Raw genomic sequence first — 12,524 nt, 5'->3', positions numbered from 1 at the left:
TCGGACATTCATTATTTGGCTTTTTTAGAAATGAATTTGAGAATGCTCGATCTCTGCCTTTTTAGTCGAAACACCATTGTTTTGTTTTGTTTTTATAGGGCTGCTTTCGCAGCCACACGAAATGGGAAATTTAGATGGCCTCCCCTTGGTTGCCTGGATCTCCCAAAAAACAAAACAAAAACAAAACAAAACAAAACAAAACAAACAAACAAGCAAGTTGGTCCTGCCTTAGCTATGGGGGAGCCTGTGATGGACCAGAAAAACGGAAGCAAGAATAAAGATCAAAAAGAGGAATTTCCCAGTTCACAATTCCCACCTTTATAACTTATAGATATGTGTGCATTCTTTCCTAAAATTAAATTGTTGCATCTATATGATTACCAAAATTAAGAATGTTTGTGGTGAGTTAAAAAAATTTTTTTAAATCACCAGTGAAATGGATTTCTGTTAAATCCTTAAAAATTACATAATAATGGTCTCGAGCAGCCATGTCCAATAAAAATGTCCTGTGAACCGCAGATCGTGTTCTAAATTTTCTGGTAGCTACACTAAAAAAAGAAAGAAAACAGGTAAATTTTAAGAATATATTCGATTTGACTCAATCTGTCAAAAATATATGCATGTAATCAATACCAAATTCATGAAATAGTTTACATTCTTTTATTCATGTTAAATTTTTGAAATCTGCTGTGTGTTTTTTACTAGTGTGTATTTTACAACACCTCTCAGTTGGGATTTGCCACATTTTAAGGGCTCGTGGCCACTGTGCTGGGTGGTGCGGGTTTAGAGTTATTCAGTAACTCACTTGCCTAAAAACAATTGTCAGTATAAAATCCATTTTTCATGTGATGGATGAATATTACGGGCTGTATGACTCTGGCCATGTCACTTAATCTCTAATGAGCCCTAGTTTTCTCATCTATAAAATGATGTATTTGAACTAAATGATCTATTAATTCTTCCACCCATGCCAGCTCTAAAATTGATGATTCCAAAAATTCACATTTAGAGTCTGGGTGTACTAGAACTTATCCATCCTTGCCTATAACGTAGTGTTTGAAAAGAAGCCTTTCACCCCGGAGAAAACTGCAAGGTGTCGTGCAGACCAGGCCCGTACCGTTTTTCCTCCAAATGTCCGGAGCTTTCTTTGAATTCTTCTGAGTCTTACACTGCAGTCCTGTTTAAGAGAATGAAGTTACCTGGCTCTCAGCAGTCTTCAGGCAGTACTTCCGGAATGAGGTTCCGGAGGAAAGAGGTGAGGGCGAGTGGCAGGTAATCCCTGCACATCACTAGAATTACATAAACGCTAGATCTCTAAAACGCAGGGGCCTCTCTTTCTTTATCTGTCTCATCTGGCTAATTTATTGTGTTATCAGTGAAACAAAAATCCTAAAGAAACTTTCCTCCAGGAAAGGTGGTCTGTTAATTAGTTCTGAGCTGGTAAGTGTGACCATTTCTGTGCCTTTAAGAGAAGCTCATCAAAGAAGATTGACCCGGATGTGCTGAGGAATGACTGGGAGAGACCAGTGTGAAAAGATCAGGAAGGTGGAAGTGAATGGGATGGAGATAATTGTGCAGCCTTAGAATTGGACTATTAAATAAAAAAGGGTTCCACAGAATATCTCATAGTGGTCTCATTTAGTCATCCCATTAATAAGATCTCATGGATAGATATTACTGGCAACATCTGGCCTTGGGACTTGAGATAAGTTTTAAATGTTGAGCACTTTCCTATATTGCCTGGGCATTGTCGAGCTTACCTGGTGCAGGAAAAATAGATCTAACATACTTTGTTCCGGGTCTGCAACGAGAAAGGGAAACTCGTTCGGGTTTGTTAAGAGAGTGGATCTCATGTTCTATGTTTTTAACACAGTTTTTTTTGTTTCTGTTTTTTTTTTTAATTCCACAAAAGCATTATAGGTAACACCTTAGAATGTTCTAGAATACCAAAAATGTACAGGTAGGTAGTTAAAACTTGGTTGTTTTTTTGAATTGGAAGTTCAGTTAGCACACAGGTCTGCATTTCTAATGCTGGAAAGGGATCTGATTGGCATTTATCATGTAACTATTTGCTGTAGAGAATTATTTTAACCAGATCAATAAAGCACAGTTACTGTACTATGACTGTTGGCTCTCAGCCAGCAGGTGACAATAGCTCTGTTACTAAGAATGGGATTTTATCTCTCACTGGGAAGAGACTCCCTTAGATTGTCTTTTCTCATGGTAGAGTGGGCACATGGCTGGAAAAAAAACCCAGCCAGGGACTGAAGAAGACAGGGCACAGGGCTGTTGTTAGAAGAAATGTCACAGTCTGATTTGATTCAAGAGAACCACCTTGGGTCTGATCTCTTTATATTGCATCACTGCTTTTGCAAAGAGCCAAAAATTGTTTTTTGCCGTTTTCTTGCTGTTTCTTCTGAAACGTGAAGAAGGAACGATCACATCACAAAGATACTCAGGGTAATTAATGGATATGCATAGGTGAAATACTTAAAGGTATGGATATTCTACCCCAAGGGAACAGGTTTTTTCCCTATTGAATGTATTTTTTCCTACTAGTAAGTAGAGCTAAACAATATATGGTTTTTCACCTAGCAGATACCGCTTTGAAAAACTCTAATAGCGTGTATTTTCTGTCAGTGTCTAAGAGCCCGATATAAGTCAGCCCCTTTGAGAATAAACCGTCCAGCGTCTCTCAGGAATCTGTAAGTAGACCAATAAACTGATGGCAAGGATTTTGAGTATGATGGACTTGGAGTCTCATTACTTGTTTTCTGTGCTATCATCATTTTTGACACACATTCCTGTGTCGTGGCCCTTTCATTAGAGAATGGAACTGTTGAGTAAGGATGATATTAAATTTTAATGTTATTGCTATTATTACTGTCGACTGTTTTTACCATTAGTGTGCCTGGTTCTTTCATTCCAGCTTCTGCACGGCCAGAAAACAGGAGTGTGCATAAACAGTCAGGAAAATTACCGTATACCCTGGAGACCCGGCATCACATGCTCTGCCTGTTGTGAATGATGAATCAAACTGGAAAGGTTATCATTTTCATTAGCTAGGAGAGAACAAGACCACACTTTTCTCCAAGTGTAATTACAGTGGTTCGCTGGCAACATTACACTGCAGTAATTAGTCTAAAGGTGTATGTGAGGGCAGGCTTTTGCACAGACACTAGAAATATTATTTCAGAGTTTAGGGTCACAGCCTTGTGTTTAACATGTTCCAGGCAGCTTGGGGTGGGGGGGGGGGGGTGGGGGGAACTAATTTGACTGGAGCTAAAGAAAGACATTTGACATTTTCCAGAGTCATGCATTCAGAAACCAGTCAGGTAGAAAAACTGTATTTCGTTATCTACAAAAAACAAGAAAACAAAGAAAAATAACAAAAAACCCTCAACAGCTTACCTGCAGAAATGGAATGTTGGACTCTTTCATAGGATAAACAGAGATAATATTCAGGTTTATTAGGAATGGTATATAAATAATTACGAGAGCTTTTGATAGATGTGTTCTAATCTCCTTTTTCCCCCTAAGGCAACTGGACAGAAAAATTAACTTCTGGAAACTTTTTAGAGGAAACAAAATAATTACCTTCCTATCCACTGTTTCAGGAAATAAGTACTTCTTTTACAGTGGTCCTCAAATATATATTTGTTCTTTGTGAATGCTTTTTGGACCTTGAGCAGTTACACTGAAATATTGAGGTCTCTCTAACCTGACCCTCCAGTTAGGTTAGAGACTAGAATTGGAATTTCTTTTCCAAACCTTCTCTCAGGTTCTCTGTATAAAGTGAGATAGAAATGAGGGGTGGGGGGGGGGGACTAATAAAAAGAAATAAACTTTACATATAGTTTACACTTAAAGTCATATACAGGAGTTTCAAAGAAAGCTTTTACTTCTTCAAGTGCAGGAAATCCTTCATAAGTAACACTTCTTCCTGAGTTGCAGGGAAAAGTCCACATAGTCTAATGTCTTTGTTTAATGTTGTGTTGCTTGCCTGCCTTCAAGTGATTCTGTTCAGTGTCTCTCTCTAAATCCTGGAGGATTTAAAGCCCCGTAGGAACTTTCCAAGGACGAACGGAGACATAGAGCAGACTTGAATGAGCATTCACTCAGCAACCAAATTCTGTTGGAAACCACTGCTCTTCAATGCAAGCACGTGTTTCACGTGTGTCATCTGGGCATATGGTTAGAACTGATGTTTCTCACAACTTCAGGCACTTAGGAAAGTTTAAACATAGATGTGACACAAATAACACAGCTAGCCGATGATGTAACGTACTAAAAATTCTACCCCAAAATTGAATTTTAAAACCCTGCTTTTTGTTTGTCACAGATGTTTCTCTACCCAGGGGCAAGTCACACACAGCGGAATGAGATCTTTGACGTCGTCCCCTTTGTCCAGCTAGCACTTAAGTAGGAGGTACCAGGTAGCATGGCCTTCCGGTTCCAAGACTTCCTTTTCTGCTCTCTGTCCGAGCCACTGACCAAATCACCGCATCTCGCCGGCTCTTTCTGTGGAATCTGAGATTGTCAGACCTGCGTCTGGTTCTTACCTTCCTGGTCTATTTAGGGAACCTCTGCCTCTGTGGGTAAATAAATAAACAAATAACTCGGAGAACCTTTCTACCGGCCTTTCAACAAGGCCTGGAGAATTGTGCCTCTCGCGCGTTCCTTCACATCGGCTCTGGGAGATCGCCAGGAATGCAGGGTCTTGTGAGTCCTTGTTCTGTACCCATCCCTCGCTTTGGTGACACGGTCTGTGAAATGGAAGAAGAATGGTTTTACGAGACTGTTCTTACAATTCACTTTTCATAAAACATCGTTCTAAAGTTAGGTTACAATGGACCAAGTTCTGCACACCCTAGGAATACAGCTTTCTATGCGGACATTTGATGAATACAAGACAAAATGGGCCCACTTGCGAGAGCAGGTGCCAGGACTGACGACAGCCCCTTGTACGAATGTCTTCAAGGTCAGACTTGGTAAAAGGAATCTGAGTTTCCCATAGAAATCCTTAACTTCCCAGCCCAAGTTCCTAGATTCTCAAATGTTGAAGAAATTAGGGGCACCTGGGTGGCTCAGTCAGTTGAGTGTCCAACTCTTGATCTCGGCTCAGGTCATGATCTCATGGTTCATAAGATCGGGCCCCACCCATGTCAGCCTCTGCACTGAGAATGTGAGCCTGCTTGGGAGTCTCTGTCTCTTTCCTCTCTCTGTCCCTCCCCTGCCCATGTGCTCACTCTCTTTGTGTGTCTCTCTCTCAAAAGAAATAAGCTTTAAAAAATAATTTTAAAAAAATGTTGAAAAAATTAAACGCACATTTTAATCAACTGTATAGATTATATACCTATAAAGAAAATCCAAGGCAAAAGCGTTGTCTTTGTTAGGATTATAAAACAAGGGCTTTGCTGGGAAGATTTTGCCCGGCTTCTTTAGACTCATGTCACTAGACAGCTTTTTGAGAGACTTTGTAACTATTTCTTTGGTGTGCATTAGAGATCACATTACTTTAAGTGCAGCAAGAAAGTAGCTGTAAATTTGCAGAGGGCCATAAGTGTATATTTACTTTAAGGAAAGCAGGCCTGGGTGTAGAGTTCGTGTTTCCTCCATCGGAAAGCTCTTGGGCTCACCAGGCCCTAGCCTGCCGATCTACCATGAAGAGTGACCTAGAACTTTGGAACTGAAAGGTCCTTTACGTGTTATGACCCACTTCCTCATCAGCCTGACTCTCCTCTACCCACCTGCAGCCAGTTTCACCCACCCCTCCCTTTTGTGACAAGGAATATGAAAACCCAAAACGTCACATCTCTTTTATTTTAAAAAAATAATCTGCTCAGACCCTGTGTCTCCCCCCACCCCCCGCCCCAGCATCTACATGTGACCCTGTCAAACCTGTGGCAGCTAGTGTTTTTGAAAATCCCTCCCTGAGATGCTCTCTCCTAAGTTCCGCTAGAACTCTGCACCCCTGCTTCTCCCCACACTTCCAAGTGCCCCCTTCCCTCCTGTCCTTGCATGTTCCCCCCTTCTGGAAGCTGCCTCGGAACCACGCTTCGGGCTCACAATTTCACTGGCATGTTAATGTGCGCTACTGGTCACGATCTTTGTGCAAACATTTACTTTAACCTCTTACATATTCTTGATCGTTTCTTGAATAGCACAAGCCATCTTTGTGTTAAGTTCTTCTGCAGAAGACTGGTCTTAAGCCAGTGCCGTAACCTTGCATTCCTGTCAGTGATGGTGAGGTAGCCAGAGGAGAATATCAGAATGTCAGGTGAACGTAGATGTCGCAGAATTTCGGATGAGACACGGTGTATTCTCCATCATTCTCCGTCGGTAAAACACACGAATCCCTTCCAGTGGATTCTCTCTGCCTTTAGCACATTACATAGCTGGGCCGTGGCTGTCCTCATGGCCTAAGGATATCTGTAGCTTTGCCCTTTTTCTCCAGATTCCCTGCTTCCCTGCCCTCCCCCCACCCCAACTTCTGCCCCAGACCGGGACAGCCTTGCTGGTTGGCAGAGACATTCTTAAGGCAAATCAGGACAATTACCCTAAATCTTGTTTGTTATATATGGGTCCTTAACCATGCTGCGTTATCCTATGAGGTTGGGGAGAAAACAGTTGGAAAGTAGAGGGCGAGGCAGCTCACTTAGAAAAAGATTTGAGCCTTATAAGCAAACCCTTGGTCCATAAGTTCCCTTATTGTCACCAAGGCAAAATTGCCTCTTCGAGGGTGTCCCGCCCAAACTTCCCTCCTTCCTTGGCGTCATTGGTGTTTTTAAGGTTCCTTGAAATAGTCACTTCTCTTAAAGGTTACATTTGCTATTCACTTCATTGCACCTTCATTCTGTGTATCTGTATTCTGTATATCTTCTTTATGTATGAGAGCATTTATTATCGTTTTTGTTGGTTTTTTCAGGGGGTTGGGATAGATTACAGCAGCTTTTGATAAAAGTCCTAGTTTCTTAGGCTCATTTTTTACTAAGTATCTTCTGAGGAACTTTAGGAGCCTCACCAGTGAGACAGAATCTGTGGCCGGGGGGGAGACAAGGCAGAGATGTTTGCCGCCGTAAATCACTGCACGTAGCTGTTTCCCTGCATCCCTTTGGCGCATGATAGTTAAATACTCACCTACAAAGAGTTCTCTGATGGATGATCGAAAGCCTTTCCCTCTACTGTACAAACATAGCAAGCCTTTCAAGCTCTGTGTATGTATTGCTATCATTGTTAGTACCTCCAGGTAAAATAGAACAGCCCAGAGATGATGACTACAGCCATCCACATTCATACAAACAAGAGGAAAGAAGCAGCCTACGTTTTCAGTGACTCTGCAGTCTCATATTGTTGTTAATTTCCCAAAAACTTAACGTGAGATCAAGTGTAATTGCAGATTTCCTTAAGAACCATTGACAGATACTTATCTTAAGTTATAAGCAACTCACACTGTGAACTGTGTATAAACATTCTAAGTTTTCTTCCAGAAGAATATACTTCAGTGAAACCCAGTATCCATCAGTCTTTTTAAATAAACAGAGCCATTCCCATTCAACGCCGCAGTTGGGGAGACCTTCTTTTGTTGTGACTTGATTTTTAAAAGAGATTAATGTTGCAGCAACTTCCCATTCGTTTTCAGGGAGTGAAATAAGTCTTTGATAAGGATCATCCTCAAGACCTTACGACCTTTCGCTCAGGGGGCTACATTTTGAATGAGGTGGTAAAAAAGATAGTAAATTGCAGTGTGTTTAGGCATTGGCATTGTATGAGGGAGAGGGGTGTTTGGTGTTTTGTTTTGTTTCTAATTATTAGGTGGTCTGTTGAGTGCAGCTGTGTTTATGTTTCCTAAATGCTAACTGCCTGAACATGGTGACAAGTCCCTATATCTGAGAATAGGGACTGCTTTTTAAAAATCTTCTTGTCCATGTGCTTTAATAATGGAGGGTTGTCTTTATCAAGTAGCAAAGGCAAAAATAATTTGGGGCACAGTCATTCAATCCAGCTAGTTTGCTACATCAGACGTTTTGACAACCTTATGAAAAAAAAAAAAGAATTGATACTTTAAATGTTGCATTTAGCAGTGGAATAAACTTGGAAATGGTGGAAGTTTGTAGACTAGTCACATTTCTTTAACTGATGTTTTGGTTGATTTAACTTCTTGGTTATTAAAGATACACACTTAGATCATAAATGTAGATTGATCCTGTAGAGAATTAACAGTCCCATATTTTTTTTCTGTCTTTCTTAAAAAACAAACAAACCAGTGAGCATAAGGTCATGGCTTCAACAAAGAAGAAACAGTTTCTTAGGAGAGAGAAAAATGTATATAATCAGTAAATAGCTATACGAATTTAATCGGTAATTTCAGAATCATATGCAATGCGTGACATGTTTAGATGCAAGGACTTAATGATTAGTTTTTGAGGCATTTTCTTCAGTGTGACATCCGTCATAACTCAAATTAATGTTTATTACTACTCTTTACCATCGCGAAAATATTTTCATGAATTTGGATTAGAAGCAGCTTGTCCTGGCTTGTTTTGCAACTTTGCTTCAAGAAACAAAGTGATACTTATAAGACTTGTGTGTGTCTTAGACGCCTTAATTAACTTCCTCTTAGGTGGAAAGAGGAAGGTGAGTTTTGTTTCTTAGGTAAGAACATAAGATTGCATGCTATGTTCATTTTGTATTAGCGCATAGATAATAATGTCTTTCAGGAAAGGTGAATCAGTGCTTCCTGTATTAGCTGTTCAGTGAGTAGCGATCCGGAGTCTGCTTTCAGTCCGAGAGGACACTGCCTACTGATCCAGAACTCTTTGGGCGGGCAGTTTTCTTTGGGATTCTCAGGTTTCTGTCTTTACCATCCCTTTTTTTCTCCCCTTGTCTCCACAGATTGGTGAAAGACAACAAGTGTTAGTGACAGAAGAATCTTTTGATTCCAAGTTCTATGTCGCACACAATCGATTCTATGAGCAGGTGAGAGACACTTCTGCGTTAAGTTCTCAACGCTTTCTCCAAAGTGAGAAGGTCGTGAAGTAAACCACTTCAAGCAAAAGGAACTTCAAAGGGATGGAAGGTGGTAGAATCTTGTCACCGCAAGGCTGTTTTACAGCCTCCAGCTAGCTAGACTAACGGGGGCTATCTCGGTGGCTCCGTCTCCAAAACAACCTCCACAAAGGAGTAGCTGTGTTTTAGTCCTCATTACTCTTAGACGGGACCAGCTGTAGGCTGTGGGAGAGCTCGGGAGGCAGCTCCCCCTGCCAGAATTCCGCAGCCTGGCAGGGCACAGGGGAAAGTCCTGCCCGGAGAACGGGAAGGATGTCTGCACGGGCGACATCAGCCTGGAAGGGCCGGGATTTCCTCTCACGGTCCCAGCGCTCACTCAGGGGGTCGGTCGCCTGGTTGTTTTTTGAGTTGTGTTTAGTTTTAGTTTTTGTTTTTTTTTTTTTAATTTCCCCCTTGATAAGAATGCTGGGCAAAGGGAAAAGAGTCTGTTCCGTGGTTTCCACTCAAACAGTGTGACTGACCCTGGAGACCAGTATGGGGATCAAAACAGCTTCACTTTGAGAGTCGTCTTCGAGGGCCAGCTCGAAGGGCCCCCCACTCATGGGCTGCCCCCCCCCCCCCCCCAATGAGCTGGCCTGCCTTGCCGCCCCCGGAGCCAGCCAGGTTCCTGTTTCCGCACTTGGGACTCTGCTTCCCCCGGTGGTCCTGGGAAGGGCCCAAAAAGACATGGTGTCTCCCCTCCTACATGGGACACTGTCCCACGGGCCTAGGGATTTCGAGGGTCCCTCCTGGATTGTGTTCACTTGTCTTAATATCAAATGGGTTTTCCTACTTTTTTTGTTCCTTTCTCATCAGATGAAGAGTGAATGTTCTTTTCTGTGGCTCATGGCTGAAATCAGAGCTCGGGAAGCCCCTCAAGGCCGCTGTGGGCAAGTCAGGGAAAGGGAGGCCGGGGAGGCCGGCTGCCTGTGGTGCAAAGCAGAGTGGCAGGAGCTGGAGCGCCCCCCTCCCCCACCTCCCCCTACTCCCCTCCCCCACCGCACCCATGCTCCACATGGAATAACCCCACCCGGGGCCCCGCAGCCCCCGGAGACTTGGGAGGCTCCTGTCAAGGCCCCCGGGAAGCCTGTCCTGTTCTGTCCCAGGCCCGGCAGAAACTACAGCAAGGAGGTGTCCCCCACACTCCTTCCCCGTTTTCCATCTCATTAGTTGCCTCCAGAGAGCCGTTTTCCTATTCAGGCCAACCTGCTCAGCCCCGGGGAGGAACTCGATTGTATTTTTGGTCGCCTCTTCCCTCTCTTTTCTCTGCCATCTGGGTTTTTGCCTCAGCGGGGAACTTTTTTCCCCTTCATTTTAAAGGCAATGGCATGCCTCATTAGCTGTTTCCTCCAATTTAAAGCAGTCGGGCTTTTTCCAATTATTAAAACTGGAGGGGGAAAAAAAAAAAAAACACTGAGCCCTTCATTCAGATCAAGGCAGCAGATCAAGGAGAGTTATTTTTCCCCCGGAATAGCACCACATCTCTCAGAGACGGTTTACTCCAGAGATTTCCTTGTTTTATGAAAACCGATGTAAAAAGGCTTTCATATTCTGATACTGAAGCCTTGTAGTTCCTGGGCTTGCCGTGAGTCATTCAGCGCCCAGGTGACCTTTCTCCTACCCTCGGATGAAGCCGCATGCTCAGTGGTCATGAAAGAATCAAACCCGGAAAGACCGAGATCCCAGAGAAATTGGTTGGGGACCGCCAATGCCTCTGTGACTTGCTGGTGTCCACAAGGAAGTGTATCAAAGATTTCACAGGCGTTCTTTTTCCGAGTGAGATGCGTTCCAGCAGGGGAGAGCGTATCTAGATATCAAAGGATTGCTGGATTAGAATTTAGTCTATTTATTTTGGATCCCACCTTAAAAAGACTGGCACGCAGCTGTGGCTCTGAAATAGAAGCGTGAGGGAAACACACTGCGTGCAAACCAGCGACAGGTCCCCAAAGGAGCGAGGCATCTGCTCGAGGTAAACAAGTACTCTCCATCAGACACCTTCGACCGGCCGGCTGACAGTTTCCCGTCCACTCGAGCAGGGGATCCTGGATGGAGGTGGAACCTGGATGCATTTGATAACAGAGGGAAGGCAGGGAACAGGAACCCTTAGTTCCAGGAGTCATCCAGCCGCAAACACCAGCGTTTGGGATATTAAGAAGGCCGCTTGTACACGTTCTTGCCCTGCCTCCCCCGCCCCCAACCAAAGCACACGCCCACGCGCTCGCACACGCTCACATCCACATAAACGTGCAGGCCTTTGATTTGAAGCGTCTACTCAAGCCATTCTTCTGACAGCTGCCTTGGCAGGTATTAAAAATATAAGGCTTTCATCAGTGTTGTCTCCGTTTTCTTCATTGCCCGGGACAGCCAAGAGCAGAATATCAAAGGCCTGTCCAAAAGTGACTGGCTGATTGCTGGGGGATTTCCCGGGCCTGCCTACCACATGCCTCAGGACAGCAGGCATCCCGCAATGAGAGAGCATTGTCTGCCGCCCGGCAGGAAGCTCCTTCCAGAAATGCCTTCCTCGCCCGCGATCTCTAGGTCCTTGAGCAGCTGCAAGACGGAGCCTACTTGGGACAGGATCTCAGAGCGGGAAATAAAGGATCTTAGGGGACAAAATCTGAATAATACAGTGTGGGCTTCAGTTAACAGTGGCACATCAGTATTGGCTTGCTAAGTATATGTCTTACTAGTGATAGGACACTCACGCTAGGAAAACTGGGGGCGAGCTGTACAGACACCTTCTGCCTTCTGGGCAGTGATTCTATAGATCTGAAGCGGTTCTAAGATTTGATGTTCACTTAAAAAAAAAAAGATTAAGCCTTCTGAACTTTTTTTCAAGGTTTTAGTGCCAAAGGACCCCACATTCATGGGGAAGATGATCGAAGTGGACATTTATGAATCAGGAAAACATTTTATGAAAGGGCAGCCGGTATCAGACGCCAGAGTATACACGCCATCCATCAGCAAACCATTAGCGAAGGGAGAAGTCTCGGGTTTGCCAGAGGTGAGTAAAAAGACGCTTTCCTCTCTACCCTGCTGGCAAAACAGCAGCTGTAGAAGCACCGTGACTCCAGCCCACGTTTCCGTTATCGTTTGGAGTTCCCTTTTTATGCATGCATGAGGCTTTAATCCTTTCTGACAGATTGAAATCTGAATTAGGAAGATGCATTTTTGCCGATGCCTCTAGCTCTGCCCCTCTGCCTGGAGACGAATAGCTGTTTCTGCTTCCGGGCCAGAAGCGGAGGGCAGGAGGCAGTATTTTCAGGTGGAAGATGGAACACTGAGGACCGTCTGACTGGTATATTTCGGTGTCAGCAGATCCTGAGTGGAAGGGGGTGAGGAAAGGGACATTTTCGTGCTTTACAAAGCTGTTTATCGCACAGTCAACAGGCACCAAACTGTCCATCCGGTGTGTGCGGTTAGGGACCTTTCTGTAGGGCGTCCGTTGAGTATCTGCTTTGGTCACGTGGAGTGAA

The 12,524-nt window shown here is 43.8% G+C and overlaps 1 protein-coding gene across 3 annotated transcripts in view; it reads left to right on the top strand.

Annotated features, from left to right (window-relative positions):
• CDKAL1 (CDK5 regulatory subunit associated protein 1 like 1) overlaps window positions 1-12,524 on the top strand; it is a 659,261-nt gene that overhangs the window by 614,581 nt on the left and 32,156 nt on the right. For all 3 annotated transcript variants that reach the window (XM_043590714.1, XM_043590715.1, XM_043590713.1), the window contains 2 exons: window positions 8,896-8,979; window positions 11,888-12,052. In XM_043590714.1, coding sequence (XP_043446649.1) covers window positions 8,896-8,979; window positions 11,888-12,052 — 249 coding nt within the window. The remainder of the gene's footprint in view (window positions 1-8,895; window positions 8,980-11,887; window positions 12,053-12,524) is intronic.

This window comes from Prionailurus bengalensis, chromosome B2 (genome assembly GCF_016509475.1).
Source record: "Prionailurus bengalensis isolate Pbe53 chromosome B2, Fcat_Pben_1.1_paternal_pri, whole genome shotgun sequence".
NCBI lineage: Eukaryota > Metazoa > Chordata > Mammalia > Carnivora > Felidae > Prionailurus > Prionailurus bengalensis.
The sequence above is the reverse complement of the archived record's forward strand: the minus strand, read 5'-3'. Positions and strand labels throughout refer to the sequence as shown.